Source organism: Malus sylvestris, chromosome 14 (genome assembly GCF_916048215.2).
Source record: "Malus sylvestris chromosome 14, drMalSylv7.2, whole genome shotgun sequence".
NCBI classification, from domain to species: domain Eukaryota; kingdom Viridiplantae; phylum Streptophyta; class Magnoliopsida; order Rosales; family Rosaceae; genus Malus; species Malus sylvestris.
The window spans coordinates 25,568,455-25,581,679 of record NC_062273.1 but is presented as its reverse complement, the minus strand read 5'-3'; the positions used below and the strand labels follow the sequence as shown (position 1 = coordinate 25,581,679).

Sequence of the window (13,225 nt, the reverse complement as noted above, 5' to 3'; positions counted from 1 at the left end):
GAAGGCACATCCTTCTTCGAGATAACAAGGAAGGGAGGGGAACGCGTCAAGATACTTACAACATTAGTCTGGACAATTCCAGGTGAAACGCACACTACACTAATGCCAGATTCAGCAGGCAGCCGCTTATGTAGGACACTATTAAACATAATCTGCAATCCATATACGACTAGGTTAGAGTAGTCTTGTTTTAGCTTCGAAAATTATATACATACCACCGCAGTTAATTGACATTTAATTATGTGCAAGTGTCCCGCCTTGGGTAATAGATGACCAGCTTTTACAAACTAATAGAAAAGAGAGATCAAAGCAGAAGTTGAAACCATAAAAATTAAAAAAATTAAAACAAAATTAAAAAAAAAACACAAGCAGATTATAGCACCCAATCATCAAGCACTTGATCAATGTACAGGTCCAAGTAACTAAAAAGATCTAAATAAAGACAGAGGCACCTGTATTTCAAATATATATATATATATATATATATATATATATATATATATATATATATATCGCGCAAAGTAGTTAAACTTTACAGATCAAGAGGACCTGAATTCATTTCCACAAAGATGGATAGGAAGAAAAGCTTGTAGCTCTTACAAGCTTGTTCCAGCTAAAATATGGAAACCATCAAACAATAAAGACTTTCAAGACCACCTGTGCCAACTTGCTGCTTGAGTAACCCACTAAGCTTGTATATTTTCTTTTCCTGGAAACAACGTTCATGTCTTCTGTGTCAACAAAGCCAACATAATGCATCTATATAAAGAAAGAACGAGCATTCTCAGATTAACATAACAATAAAACAAGAATATCAAACTGTGAAATACATTTATAGTGCCAATCTAAAAACCTAAGGATGTATCTACAACTAGTTAGCATATATGCCAACTAGTTTTTCTTTCCATGTGTGTGTACGTAGGTGTGCGAATGTTATATATATCATATATACCCAGAAAAGCAAAAGCAAAAGAGTGTAAAATTTTATGCATGATGACCATGGAACTTACAACGGAATTCAAATTAACAATTCGACTCGGAGATCCTCTAATAAGGGAAGGCAATAGCAAGACGGATAGCAACGCTGGAGCCAGATGATTCACTTGCAAGTGTTCTTCGTAACCATCTTTAGAAAACTTTTGCGGCTCTGAACACACCAAAGACAGAGTAGTCCAGCAAATGACCGATCAGATTCTGAAGGGATGAACATTTGAAATCAGGTAAAAATGTCAACAAAGCGATCAACCTCCAATTGAAAATATCCAGCATTGTTGATAAGAACATGGAGAGGTCCTAAACGAGCATTCCATGCTTCGGCAAATCTCACAACTGAATCCAATGAAAGCAGATCAAGTTCCATTACCTATTAAAGTTAAACAATAGTATTGTTTGTATATAATTAATGAAATGTAGATATTAGTGTTGGCCCTGTTAATAAGTTACCTCAATATTGAGAGGAAGCCCCATTCCAGACCATTCATTTTGCCACTTCTGGATCAGCTCATTAGCTGCTTTCGTATTCCTCACCGCCATTACAACATGCGCGCCTGATTCCGCCAGCTGCCTGTTCAGTTTTCATGTTTAAGCAAAACTAATTCAAAATTCACAATTGAAACTGAGAAATGGGCACCAGGTTATCAAAATTCTCAGTAACCAAACGGTGGGACCCCTAAGTCCCAATGCAATCTTGCAAATTGAGTTGATTTATTTATACTAAACAAACAAGCTAACAAGAAAACTGAAATCGTCAATGTTTGGAGATTTGAAGGAAGGAGAAGGAGGAGACCTGGCGACTTCGCGGCCGATGCCGCTGGTGGATCCAGTGACAATGCAAGTGAGATCGTTGATGGGAGGCAAAGGCATGGGGTTGGGCACCAACGAGAAGCTTTCGTCGATGAGGGTGAGGAGGACGACGACGAGGAAGCAGGGCAAGATCGACGACGAGCGACGAGCAGGACGAGGGACGTTGGGGATCCTCGCAGAGATGAGGACGAGCAAGACGTTGGGGATCCTCGCGGTTTTCTCTCTGTGCTTACGAGTCCGCCCAAAATTGGGGTTCTTCGTTAAGAACTCGTAAGGAGGCGTGTAATCCGAGCGAGTCCCACCTAAGCCCATTAAAGCTAATCCGGTTGCACACCAAACACAGGACTATAGTCTAGTCCAGTCCAAGCCTTGCTAATCCTGTCAAACAAACGTGCCCTAAGTGTAAGGGCATGAAACACTTTAAGTGGTTTTAGAAACTAAACATATTTTTTCTAAAACTTTTTCAGTCATTTTAAAAGCTGTTTCAACAAACCCTAAATAATTTGAGATAAAGAATTGGACTTATTCATAAGTAGTTGTAATTTTATGGGAAGATTCCTCGTTTGAGATTCGATATCACTTATTAGAATTAAGTGTCCAACTAAATAAAGAGTTGAAGTGTGATTAACTTGATACAAATAATAATACTACATTCAATTATTCGAAAAGTATAGATGAAATTCAAACTTTTGTTGGAGATGAAATTCAAATTTAAATGCAAGAGAACTCAATTAACTAACTTAATGAAAGCTTTAAGTACACTGAAGTGCACCTGATTTAAACGGAATAAAAATTTGCATTTAAGAAAATATTGTTTTGTTTGTTAAAAAAAAAAAATTGTTTGGTTGGTCACCAAAAATAAATAGGGGTATTTTAGTCATTTGAAACAAAATGATCACATATATCATCTCCTTCTCTCCCCTCCTCTTATATTTTTTTTTATAATCTTTTTCTCTATATAAAAATTCACAATAAGATGTTGATGTGGTTTCATCATAACTGTTTAAATAGGAGGAGAGAGAATCCTACTTTGAATATTTGCACGCCCAAAGCATGAACCAATTGTCACAGCCCGTCCCGAATTATTTTTATTGGTGGTATGAAAATACTAAATTGCCCTTAGACGTTAGTTGGTGTGGTGGGTGATATTTTTGGATGTGGTCCAATTCATGTTAAGTCCTAATTGTTTGGGAACTAAATTTTTCCTAGTTTGTGGTTGTTTGTTTTGTTGCCAACTAGGACCGCACACACTCACACACACTCATACCCTTACCCGTTGACCTTTCTCTCTCCTCCCTCTCTCGGTTTTCATCCATTATCCGTACAATTGTACGATCAACTCGTGAACCAATCAATTCAGGCACGGATCAAGGTTTTGGAAGCCATCTTCGTGTTCCTTGTGAGCTCAGGAGCACATCCATACCATTTTTAGAACATGAATCATTCCAAAACCCGAGAACCCAGAAATCCCAGATTGTGAGCACTGTTCATGTGATCGTAATTGTGGACTTTTCAGCGAGTTTTAAGGTCATATGAAGCCTTAAAACATCTTCACAAAGCTCATGGAGTAACTTTGGAGTGATTTGGACGTCGGGAAGCTCGGGTTCAATGAGTTGCAGAGGTGGCCAGATTATCGTGCTTTTTCCAGCGAGATTATGTGGATTTTAGGGCTTAAAATTGGTAAGTTTTTGTTCTACTCGTTGTAAGCTTCATTGTGGTATAAAATTCATGAGTTTTGGTTGAAAAATGAAGAAGATATGAAGGTTTAAACTTTTTCCCAATTTCTGGCGACGACGACGATCTCCGGCGAACCAAGGAAGACAAAGGAGAATATTCCGTCAAGTCTAACTGAATATTTTAACGGTGTCAGGTAACGCCGTATACTTTTATTAAGGTTTTAACGAAATATTCCACGAAATATTCTTAACAGCCGTTAGGCTCATTTAGGGTTTGGTCGCGCGTCTGGCCATGCCTTGGCCAATATGGGGACGTTCGTGGTGTTGAGTAGATCACGTTGGTATATTCAAACACCCCATTTGAGCATTGTATGAGAAGTTATTAGCTAGTTTTGGTTATATGCTTTAATTAATGTTTATTTAGTTATTTTGCATATAGGTGAGACCTATCCTGAGGACGAGCGCCATCAATCGAGGCTCGGGAGTTACGACCCTTCGACATATCAGTGAGTGGGTTTTTAGTTTTCCGTATATACCTATATACTTGAGATTTTTCCCAAAAAATGAAATGCCATGCAAAGTATCTGCCTATTTTATTTATGCATTAGTAGTTGCATATATTTATGATTGGTGATGCGGACGCACAGGTAAGTGCCAGGTAAGTTCATAAATTAAAGATATGAGATTGCTTTAGTTATGCGAGATATGATGTGTTGCATTGATAGCTCATAAACCTGCACCCCGGTGTTAGTGCTCCCGCCCAGAGTTAAGGCACAGTCTTTCACGTGATGTTCACCTCTCGCACCATATGCTCATCTTGGATCCAAGGTATGTGTACAAGCTTGTCGTACAAACCATTATAAATGGTTCTGACTCGTAAGTGACCCGCGATCATTCACACAGTTTTCACGTGATCGTAGCACTATGGCATATTTATTTTACACCTAGTCATGTCGTACATACCACTTTAGGTGGTTCTGACTCGTGTGCAGGATTTGATATGGTTGAGTGGTTATGAGCTATAGACTCAGCCGTGCAGGTCACGTTAGGTGGATCCGGCTGATATGATATCTAGCATTGATATATTTTAACTAAATTACTTATGGCATTTCATTTAGATACTTTGGCATGGTATATTTCTATGGATTTTTATCCTAAGCCTGATTTCTGATATAGTATATTATATTTTATGGGAAGTTATACAGGTTTAACGACGAGGGGTTAGAACTTTTGAGAAATGAAATGATTTTAAAAAACTTTGTTTTTGCCCACTCACACTTTCTGTTTTATGCCCCTCCAGGTTTTAAGTAGAAGTGCTTTGGTGGCTCACGGGGATTTCGACGGTGGTTCTGACAGAACATCATAAATGTAGGATCATCCTTGGGTTTTGTATAATTAGTATTTGTCCTGCCTGACTGCACTTAGGTTATTTATGCTCTGGTTGTGTATTTCACACTTAATCCCGCACTAGTACTTTATCTTAGCTAATACTGCTTGTAGTTTGGTTTTTATTCACTCGTATTTCTCTATATCAATTTTGCTTCCGCACTGTGCATATGGTTACGTCACCCTCATGTGACGACCAGCACGCCTTGATTTAGGTCGGGGTGTGTCACCAATGGTGAAAGAAAGGACCGTTGACAAATTCTCTTCTTCCTAATTTATTATCTTTTCCTACTCCTTTTACAACAATTTTCTTTAATAGTTCCGACGCTTGAGTTGTCTGGAAAATAAACAAGAGGATTAACTTTAACCAATCAAACGGTCAAAATTGTTTAAAAAATCAGACTACTTGATAGATAAGATTATTGAAGACAAACCCCTTTTTACGCTTCCATTTCTTTAATTCCTATTCTATTTCTTGTTTATCAAGCAAACCCATAGATTAGTGGCACACATAAACCCTTATTCTTTCTCTAAATTTCTGTCTTGTGTCACAAGTAACCTCATAAGTCCAATTTTCATGATAGGTACGTTTTTCACAGTATGCTGATGCAGCTTTGGAGATGCTAATCTAAATGGCAATCAAATATGAATTAATTAATAATTAGGTGTCAACGTGTTGTACTAAAACAAGTGTTGCATATACCAAAATTAAATAAATCACGGCAAGTAGTCTAGTAGAAATGTTGTAGAATTTCAAGTCAGGTTTATTTCTGTGTTGGATTTGAGGCACGAAGTTAGCAAAAACACGGATGATTCTCTGGTTGAAAGCTTTGGGAAGACTTGTACAATTTGACTGTGGCCAAGAGTGAACTGAAATGCCTTTAGCCTTTCTTGACCCCACTAAAAATTAATCCTTTCCTTCACAGTGTAGGATACCTCAGGCTTTAGCCTAAAAAATCCAAAATTAAATAAATAAATAAATAAATAAAACAAGAGTTGCCATTATAGTCAAATTGATCAATTGCTGAAGTCATTGTAAATGTAACACATACAGAGTTGATATATAATATAGATGATGTTGTTGAATTAATGGTATGCGTGCAGTAGAACGTAAATTAAACAAAACACAATGTTTAAGAGGTTTGGCAAGTGTGCCTATGTCTTCAGGACAAAAGCAGTTGTCTCTATCATTATCAAACTGAAATTACAAAGGCAATGGAAACAATAGCTAGTGTATCTTCTTCTTCTATTGCTTGTGGTACATTTTTGAGCTAATATGCCATTATATAGGAATTGTGATATGTGATGATTGAAGGATTGGATAGAAATTCTTGAAATTGTGTGCCTCTCCACTGAGCCACTTTCCTGGACTTTGTCCATACAGGGAAGTCCATTCAAGCCAAAACTTCCATCCACATTTACAACGTATGCAGATTTTTACATCTGCAGACCAAATGTACTATACTGTTGTACGTTTTTGCTTCTTTGGGGGTAAAATATAACTCAAATGTTACCAAGATGAAATGTAGAAAATATAGAGAGATCTATGTGGAAGTCAAAACAGACAAAAATAAATCGGTGTGACCTGCCAATGCGACCCCCCTTCCCCCACCCTCAAAACACTAATTGTTTTGTCTGAAGGTGCTATTTGTCCTTTTGGCACTATTCACTTCATATTATTCGTTAACATAGAACTATTTTTGGAACATAGCACATCATGTACTGCATAAATATGTCTTGTATTTACGTACCATCATCAACGACATTGAAAAATTGAGAAACGTCGAGTTCAAATTATCGATATAGCTTGTACAATATCTTATTCAATGTCGAGCTCAAAATTCAAGTGATGGTGAAGATTAAGGATTAAGGAAGTCATTATGTAATGTGATGTTGGTACCATGATAGCGAAGATTAAGGAAAGATTAGTTGTTAAATCAAAATTTGCATCGTAATTAAAAAAAGTTGGGATGAATCTTTATATTACCTCAAATTTTATGTACCCACATGATAGCTTTAAGCCTTTAGTTATGCCGTACTAGAAAGATTAGTGAACATAATTAATTGACACATAGACCAATTTTGTCAATATTTGAAAAAGATTATAAAAAGTTCACTTGAGAAGGGAGAAAAAAGAAAAGAATAATAGAAAATAAATTGAACATTGGGAATATATTCAAACAAAAAAGAAAAATCTTTGGGAATATATATAATATGAAGTAGGATTCTCTTCTCTTCAAATTTCATTCCTTAGATCGGTCTATTTTTCATTCTTTCTCTTTCTATAAAGAAGTCAATACAAGATATTAACGTGGCTTAATTTCAACCATTCAAATAGAAAGGGACTTGAGGGGAGAAAAAATTGGAGGGAAGAGAATTCTACTCATATAATGCAGGATGAAGCTGAGTAAGAGCATCTCCAAAGGAGATGTCAAAATCCTAGGTGGAATGCCACTGTATATATTTGACATCAAAAGTCTCTCAAACCCTAAGTGTTATTTGTTGATTGGATTTGAAGACTTTGTGATTTGAAGTCAAATTTAATATCAATGTCAAATTTACTTTAATTCATTTTAATGGTGTGTCCTTTATTCCACTTGCATTTCAACCAATACAAATTTTGTTTCAACATTTTTTTAATAATTACAACCATTTAAAACTTTATTTAAATAATAAAATAACATTTGATAACTCAGTTGGAGAAGTATAAAATTTGACATAAGACTTCAAATTGCCACACCAACCATCAATTGTAATTTAACTTTTATAATTTGACATTTCCTTTTGAGATTAAGTTTGTCTTTGTCTTTGTAATGCTGTAGATTTCCCCATCAACTTATATGTAAAGACAAGGAGGACATGTCGAAATCATATTGGTAGGAGCCTTTAAAAATTATTCAAACCCACCTTAACCTTTAAGATTTGAGAAAATGGGACAATCTAGGCTAAATCATAGTATTGTAATAATGGAGATTTGTAAAGGATCTATAACTCAGTTAGTTATGTAAGTATCCGTTATTAAGTTTGAACATATATGCACCAATAGAATACTGAACCCTTGCTTATATGAATACCTTGTGTAGTATCAAGCCTAATTGACCTCAGATATGCGATTTAACCTCAAAAAGGTTTGATGAAATAAACAATGGATCATATCCTTAAAAATCTCAAGTTATTGTTGTATTATCTCTGATGCGAGACTTCTCTTCACATCTTTTGGGCTAGAGCAAGCTAAATTTACACTACTTACCTATGAGGTCTTATATTCGATTTTTCCCTCCTTTTTATCGATTGTATAAGAAAAATGATAGAAATCTATGGAAGCATAAATGTAACCATCAACGCAAAACTAGGAGGGGAGAGAGGAAAAAAGAGAAAAAGAAAGAAAGGTGCATGAAAGAAGAAGAAAACAAGGGAAAGAACGTGGGTGTCGTTATCAGAGTTCTTTGGGGATACTCCGCTGATTCTCTGCCCTCCCACTTCCCGTACTCTTCAATGCCTTCTTATTTTGTGTGATCACGATTAAATCACGTTAACATTTTATATTATTTTTTATAGAGATAATAAGATTAAAAAATATATATATATAAAATATTGACGTGACTTAATCGTGACCACACAAATAGAAAGACAAAGAAAATGGGAGCAGAGAATCTGCCTCCTACTCATATATCACTAAAACCCTAGCACCATGCAGTGCAGGGGACCACATGCATGATAGAAAGTGTAATCAGGCCTTTTAATTGTAAAAAGGAGATAGGGAGAGTTGTTTGGTGCTTTTTCTCTCTCTCTCTCTCATTCACTCTCTTCCTTTTAATTGTACGAAATATTTTTGCCCACCACTTAAGTGAAGGTGATAATTAATATTTTATTTATTATCGTTCTGTGTAGTGAAAAAATACAAATTTTAAATTTAAACTTATTTAATGATGATAAATACGATAATTAGCATTACCTCTACTTGACGGTGATGAGCAAAAATACACCATTTATTGCCTTCCTTTCCTTCCGTTTTGATCGAAAGTAAGGTTAGTGGTTGCTCTCTGTGTTTCGCAACCACAAGGTAGAAAAAGGAATGGAAAACTGTTATGCATTTGAGTTGTGATTTACGACAATTGACAGAGATCGACAACAATTTTTTTTTCCGGCAACACAACAATTCTTTTATGCGCCATATCTGATAAAGTTTACGTGAGATTCGCCACATAACAATAATTTTCATCCGAAACAATTAATTACATAATCTTTGTTAAAGCATGTTTTGCACTACTTTTAATGAACACTTGATAAGGTTCAGACATATTTCTACTAGTATCAGTCGTCAAATAAATGCTTGCCACATGTGGCCTTAGGTTTACGAAGAGTTTTTCTCTTATGTAAGGCAGTAATAGTTTAGTCTGTCAAAGTAGATTTTTGTTTTTTTTTTATCAAACGATAGATTTTGTTATATTAGATGTCAGATTAGCCACCGACGAAGTTTGAACCATGTCATCATGCAATGACTCAACTCCTTTCCGCCACTGTAGTAAATGGCCATTTGCTATCAAAGTATATTTGAGTTAAGTCAATTGGTTAGGACAATGCTCCGCTTCTTGCACTGAAGCTTGAGTTTCTTACTGTCATTTAGGATATTTTAAGTCTAGACTTGCCTTAATAAAAATAGTCACCCAAAACTTGGAACTAATAATTATACCAGAATTTTAGCGCTGTAGTATAATGGTACTCAATTTCACTTATAAATAAAAGATTTCAGATTTGATACCAAATTTTATTTTGGTATAATGATATTAAAACAATAATTATATATACCAAAATAAGGAATTGGATCCTCTCTAACGACCCTTGTGTGTTGGTCAGGAGGCTCTTGAGCCAAGCTGAGGAGATGATCCAATTCCCCAAAATAAAATTGAACCAATGATGGGAAATATACAAGATAGGCTGAGTTGTAGAGCATTTAGGCAACTACCCAACAGCTCAAGACCATTTTGGACAAGTTTCGTATTCTTTTGTTTGGTTAATGGGCTCAGTTGTTTTGGTTTTGGCTAATAATTGGGCCTTCAATTGTCAAGTCTGGTTTTAATGCAATGGGCCGTATATTGGCTCTCATAGTAAACCCAATTACCTGGAAAAGCCCAAACGACGAGAAAGCCTCCGAAATTGCCATAGCCAGAGTTCCCTTCAGTCTCGAGTCCTCAGCCTCCATCCACCACGACCCGAAATCAGGACCCCAAAAGCGCCGCCGTCAACCTCCGCAAGTAAGTAGTTTCTGGGTTTTCCTCCTACTACTGTTTTCTCATCATCTATATTGTTTCACTGTTTCCGTTAACTGGTTGGATGCGTGTTCTGTGCCATCCAATAATTTGTAGAGCACTCTAGGTGTTTGCGTAAATGCCCCAAAGAAGTTTACTTTGTGTTTGTGTTGGGATTTCAGCGTGAAATGGTCTTAGTCTTTTCTGGCATTTGGTTTTCTGATGTCCTTGCTCTGTTGTGCAGAAATCTGAGCACGATGATCCAGGTGGCAAGGTATTTCAGGAGAACACTCTTTTCTGCAGCTAAATCGGAAACTTCTGCTGCGGCTTCGGCGGCTAGGTCGACGGAGTACAACCCTCTTGAGGAGTTCTTTGAGAAAGATAGAAGCCAAGAGGAAGAAAAGCCAGTTGTCTACGGTATGTTGTTTTCATTTCCATTGTTTCTGGATGTTAATTACCTATGTACATTTGGAAAAATTCCATTAATACCCAAGTTTTCATCTTTCTGTAGAAAGAAGCTGCTTTTGTTCATGTATCTTATTCGAATAGCAAATACGAAATTATATTGTGTATTCAGAATCGAATTATTATGCTGATTTCATGTACAAAAATACTGTTAGTTAAGCAATGGAGAGAGTTTATGCTTCCCTTATGAGTTTTCATGTTATTATACTCACATCGCAAGAGATTTTTTGGATAATCGTGCGGTGCCCAGCTGCTTCTTTTCAGTGTATTGTTGTTTTGCAAGTTATGCGCAGAAATTCTAGCACGAATATAAAGTTTAAGCATTACTTTACATATTATTGGTTATTTCCCTTTTCAATTGGTATGTATTACATGTTAATTATGTGAAGGGTTTTTTCTCTTTTAACCTCCATCCTTTTATTCTTTTGATTTTCTGATGTCACTTTGTGCAATGCATTTCTACAACACTTTTGGATGTAATCTGAATTACTTCACTGAAGATTCTTATTTTGATACTTCCCTCACCGTCAGGTCGAAGTTGGAAGGCAGCTGAATTGCGTCTGAAGTCTTGGGATGATCTCAATAAGTTATGGTATGTTCTGCTTAAGGAGAAAAACATGCTGATGACTCAACGCCAGATGCTTCATGCCCAGAATCTCCGGTTTCCCAATCCTGAGCGCCTTCCCAAAGTATGACCCTTTCTTTTAACTATTTTTTATGTACTTGTCTTAATACTGGGGAAGTTTTCCAAACATGTTTTTTGCACGAAAACTGGTGCCTTTCCTTCTTTTTCAACTCCTACTTCTGACTTTCTCACTATATTCATCTACTTGTTCGGTATGTTCGGTTATATCCATATTTTTTACTTGCAAAACCAGTGTCATTACCTGGCTACTCAGAAGTCAATAAGCAACACCTGTGCTTGAACCATGTTGCAGCAGACTCTTTCTTTTTGTTGGATTCTCTACATTTGAGTATTAGTCTATTAGATTAGATATTTATTTGTTTTATATGCTGGCATGATGCCGCTTACATACAATGTGAAGTATGTCTTAAACTACTGGATGGCAAACGTTCTTTTACAGTTTTGTTTTAATTGGTTGCTTCAGCGTGATTCCACAAAAGAAAAATATCAGAAAATGGGAACTATAACCATTTAGAATCTACTTTTGTTGTTCTGGCCAAGTTTTCTTTCTTCTCGTATTACTAATGTCATCTTGAAATTCAGGTGAGGAAGTCAATGTGTCGTATCAAGCATGTTCTCACTGAGAGAGCAATCGAAGAACCAGATCCCAGGAGGTCTGCTGAGATGAAGAGGATGATAAATTCTCTGTGATAACCTATCAATCTCTGGAGTCAACCGTGTTTTGGATATGCCAGTGCAATGCCGATGCTGCCTTCCTTTTCTTCTTGTAGGACTAGAACTTATAGTGATTCGATACTGTAAGTGTAGGAACAACTTGTAATCTGTTGTTGAATCCATGATGGTTTTGTTTTGCGTTTTGAGACCGTCTCACGACAAATGATAAATTTGTGGCCTTTGTTTGCAAATAATCAATACTATTTCTTCCAGTTGCATTCTGATTGCTTCAAAATCTACTTGTTTCTACATACTAGGAGTCTAGGAGCCAAGACCTCATGCCAAATATGGTATTTCATAATACCATATTCTAGAATAAATTAGAATGCATGGTTTCTACGTGCTAGGGGCAAGGAAGCGTTGCTCTCGGTTTCATACAGCCAACCCTACTTAGTGAGATAAATTAGATGCATCATTTCTATGCCAAACAAACGATGGTGACTGCATACTCTCTTATTTATTCACTTCAATTTTAAATTCGATTTCTTATTTTTATTCCCTCCATTCCCTCCACCAACCTAATATTCCATGCATCTCCAACCATCTATATTTTTCCACATATTCCATAGCACTTGTTGCCAAATTCTTATGGTGTGTGTGTGTATATATATTTATATATATATATATATATATATATATATATATATATATATTATGTATATATAATCTGTATGGCCATGACATTATACCCACAACCACAAGGTGCCTAAACTATGTTCAAAAGACTAATTCTTTTGGAATAAATGCTAATGATTGGATTTGGATCCAATGGTGAGTGAAAAGTGACTATAAGCTTTTGTGTTCACTAAATCATAGACACTAGGGGCGGAGCTTCATCGACGGTTGAACATACTTTGACTCGATTCACCTTTTTAATATAAATATACGTATCTAAAGTTCAATTTCTATTTAATTCAATCTTTCGACCCAACAACTTGACGCACATCTCCAGCCCAGCTTACTTTGTCAACTTGACTCCTACCACAAAGGAATTGGGAAACGGAAGACATTTTTGTGCTTTATGATGTGAAAGAAATAGAATTTCAGAAAAAAAAATTCAAAAATTTAGATAGACTGCTTTCACAAAAAAACAAGGCTCTTCAACCTTTTGTGATAGTAACCTAACTAGCTAATTCTACTTAAATGTTCTTGTTTTTTTTTTTTTTTTTTTTGAACATGTTATAAATATGTAAAAGTTAGAGAGATAACCTTTACTAGTAACAGGAGTGAAGCAGGTGTAAAATATCACATTGAAACTATAGCACTAGGGGATGACAAATCAAATA

General features: G+C 36.0%; 1 protein-coding gene and 1 pseudogene across 1 annotated transcript in view; one reads left to right on the top strand and one right to left on the bottom strand.

Moving 5' to 3' along the window:
- Window positions 1-2,202, bottom strand: part of LOC126599967 (dehydrogenase/reductase SDR family member FEY-like) — a 3,372-nt gene extending 1,170 nt beyond the window's left edge. The window contains exons 1-6 of the mRNA XM_050266461.1: window positions 1,787-2,202; window positions 1,444-1,564; window positions 1,247-1,363; window positions 1,011-1,145; window positions 658-759; window positions 60-152 (exon numbers count right to left, since the gene is read on the bottom strand). Coding sequence (XP_050122418.1) covers window positions 60-152; window positions 658-759; window positions 1,011-1,145; window positions 1,247-1,363; window positions 1,444-1,564; window positions 1,787-2,115 — 897 coding nt within the window. The 5' untranslated portion in view covers window positions 2,116-2,202. The remainder of the gene's footprint in view (window positions 1-59; window positions 153-657; window positions 760-1,010; window positions 1,146-1,246; window positions 1,364-1,443; window positions 1,565-1,786) is intronic.
- A 7,747-nt stretch (window positions 2,203-9,949) lies between these two features.
- Window positions 9,950-12,157, top strand: LOC126598465 (uncharacterized; annotated as a pseudogene).
- Window positions 12,158-13,225: the final 1,068 nt, after the last annotated feature.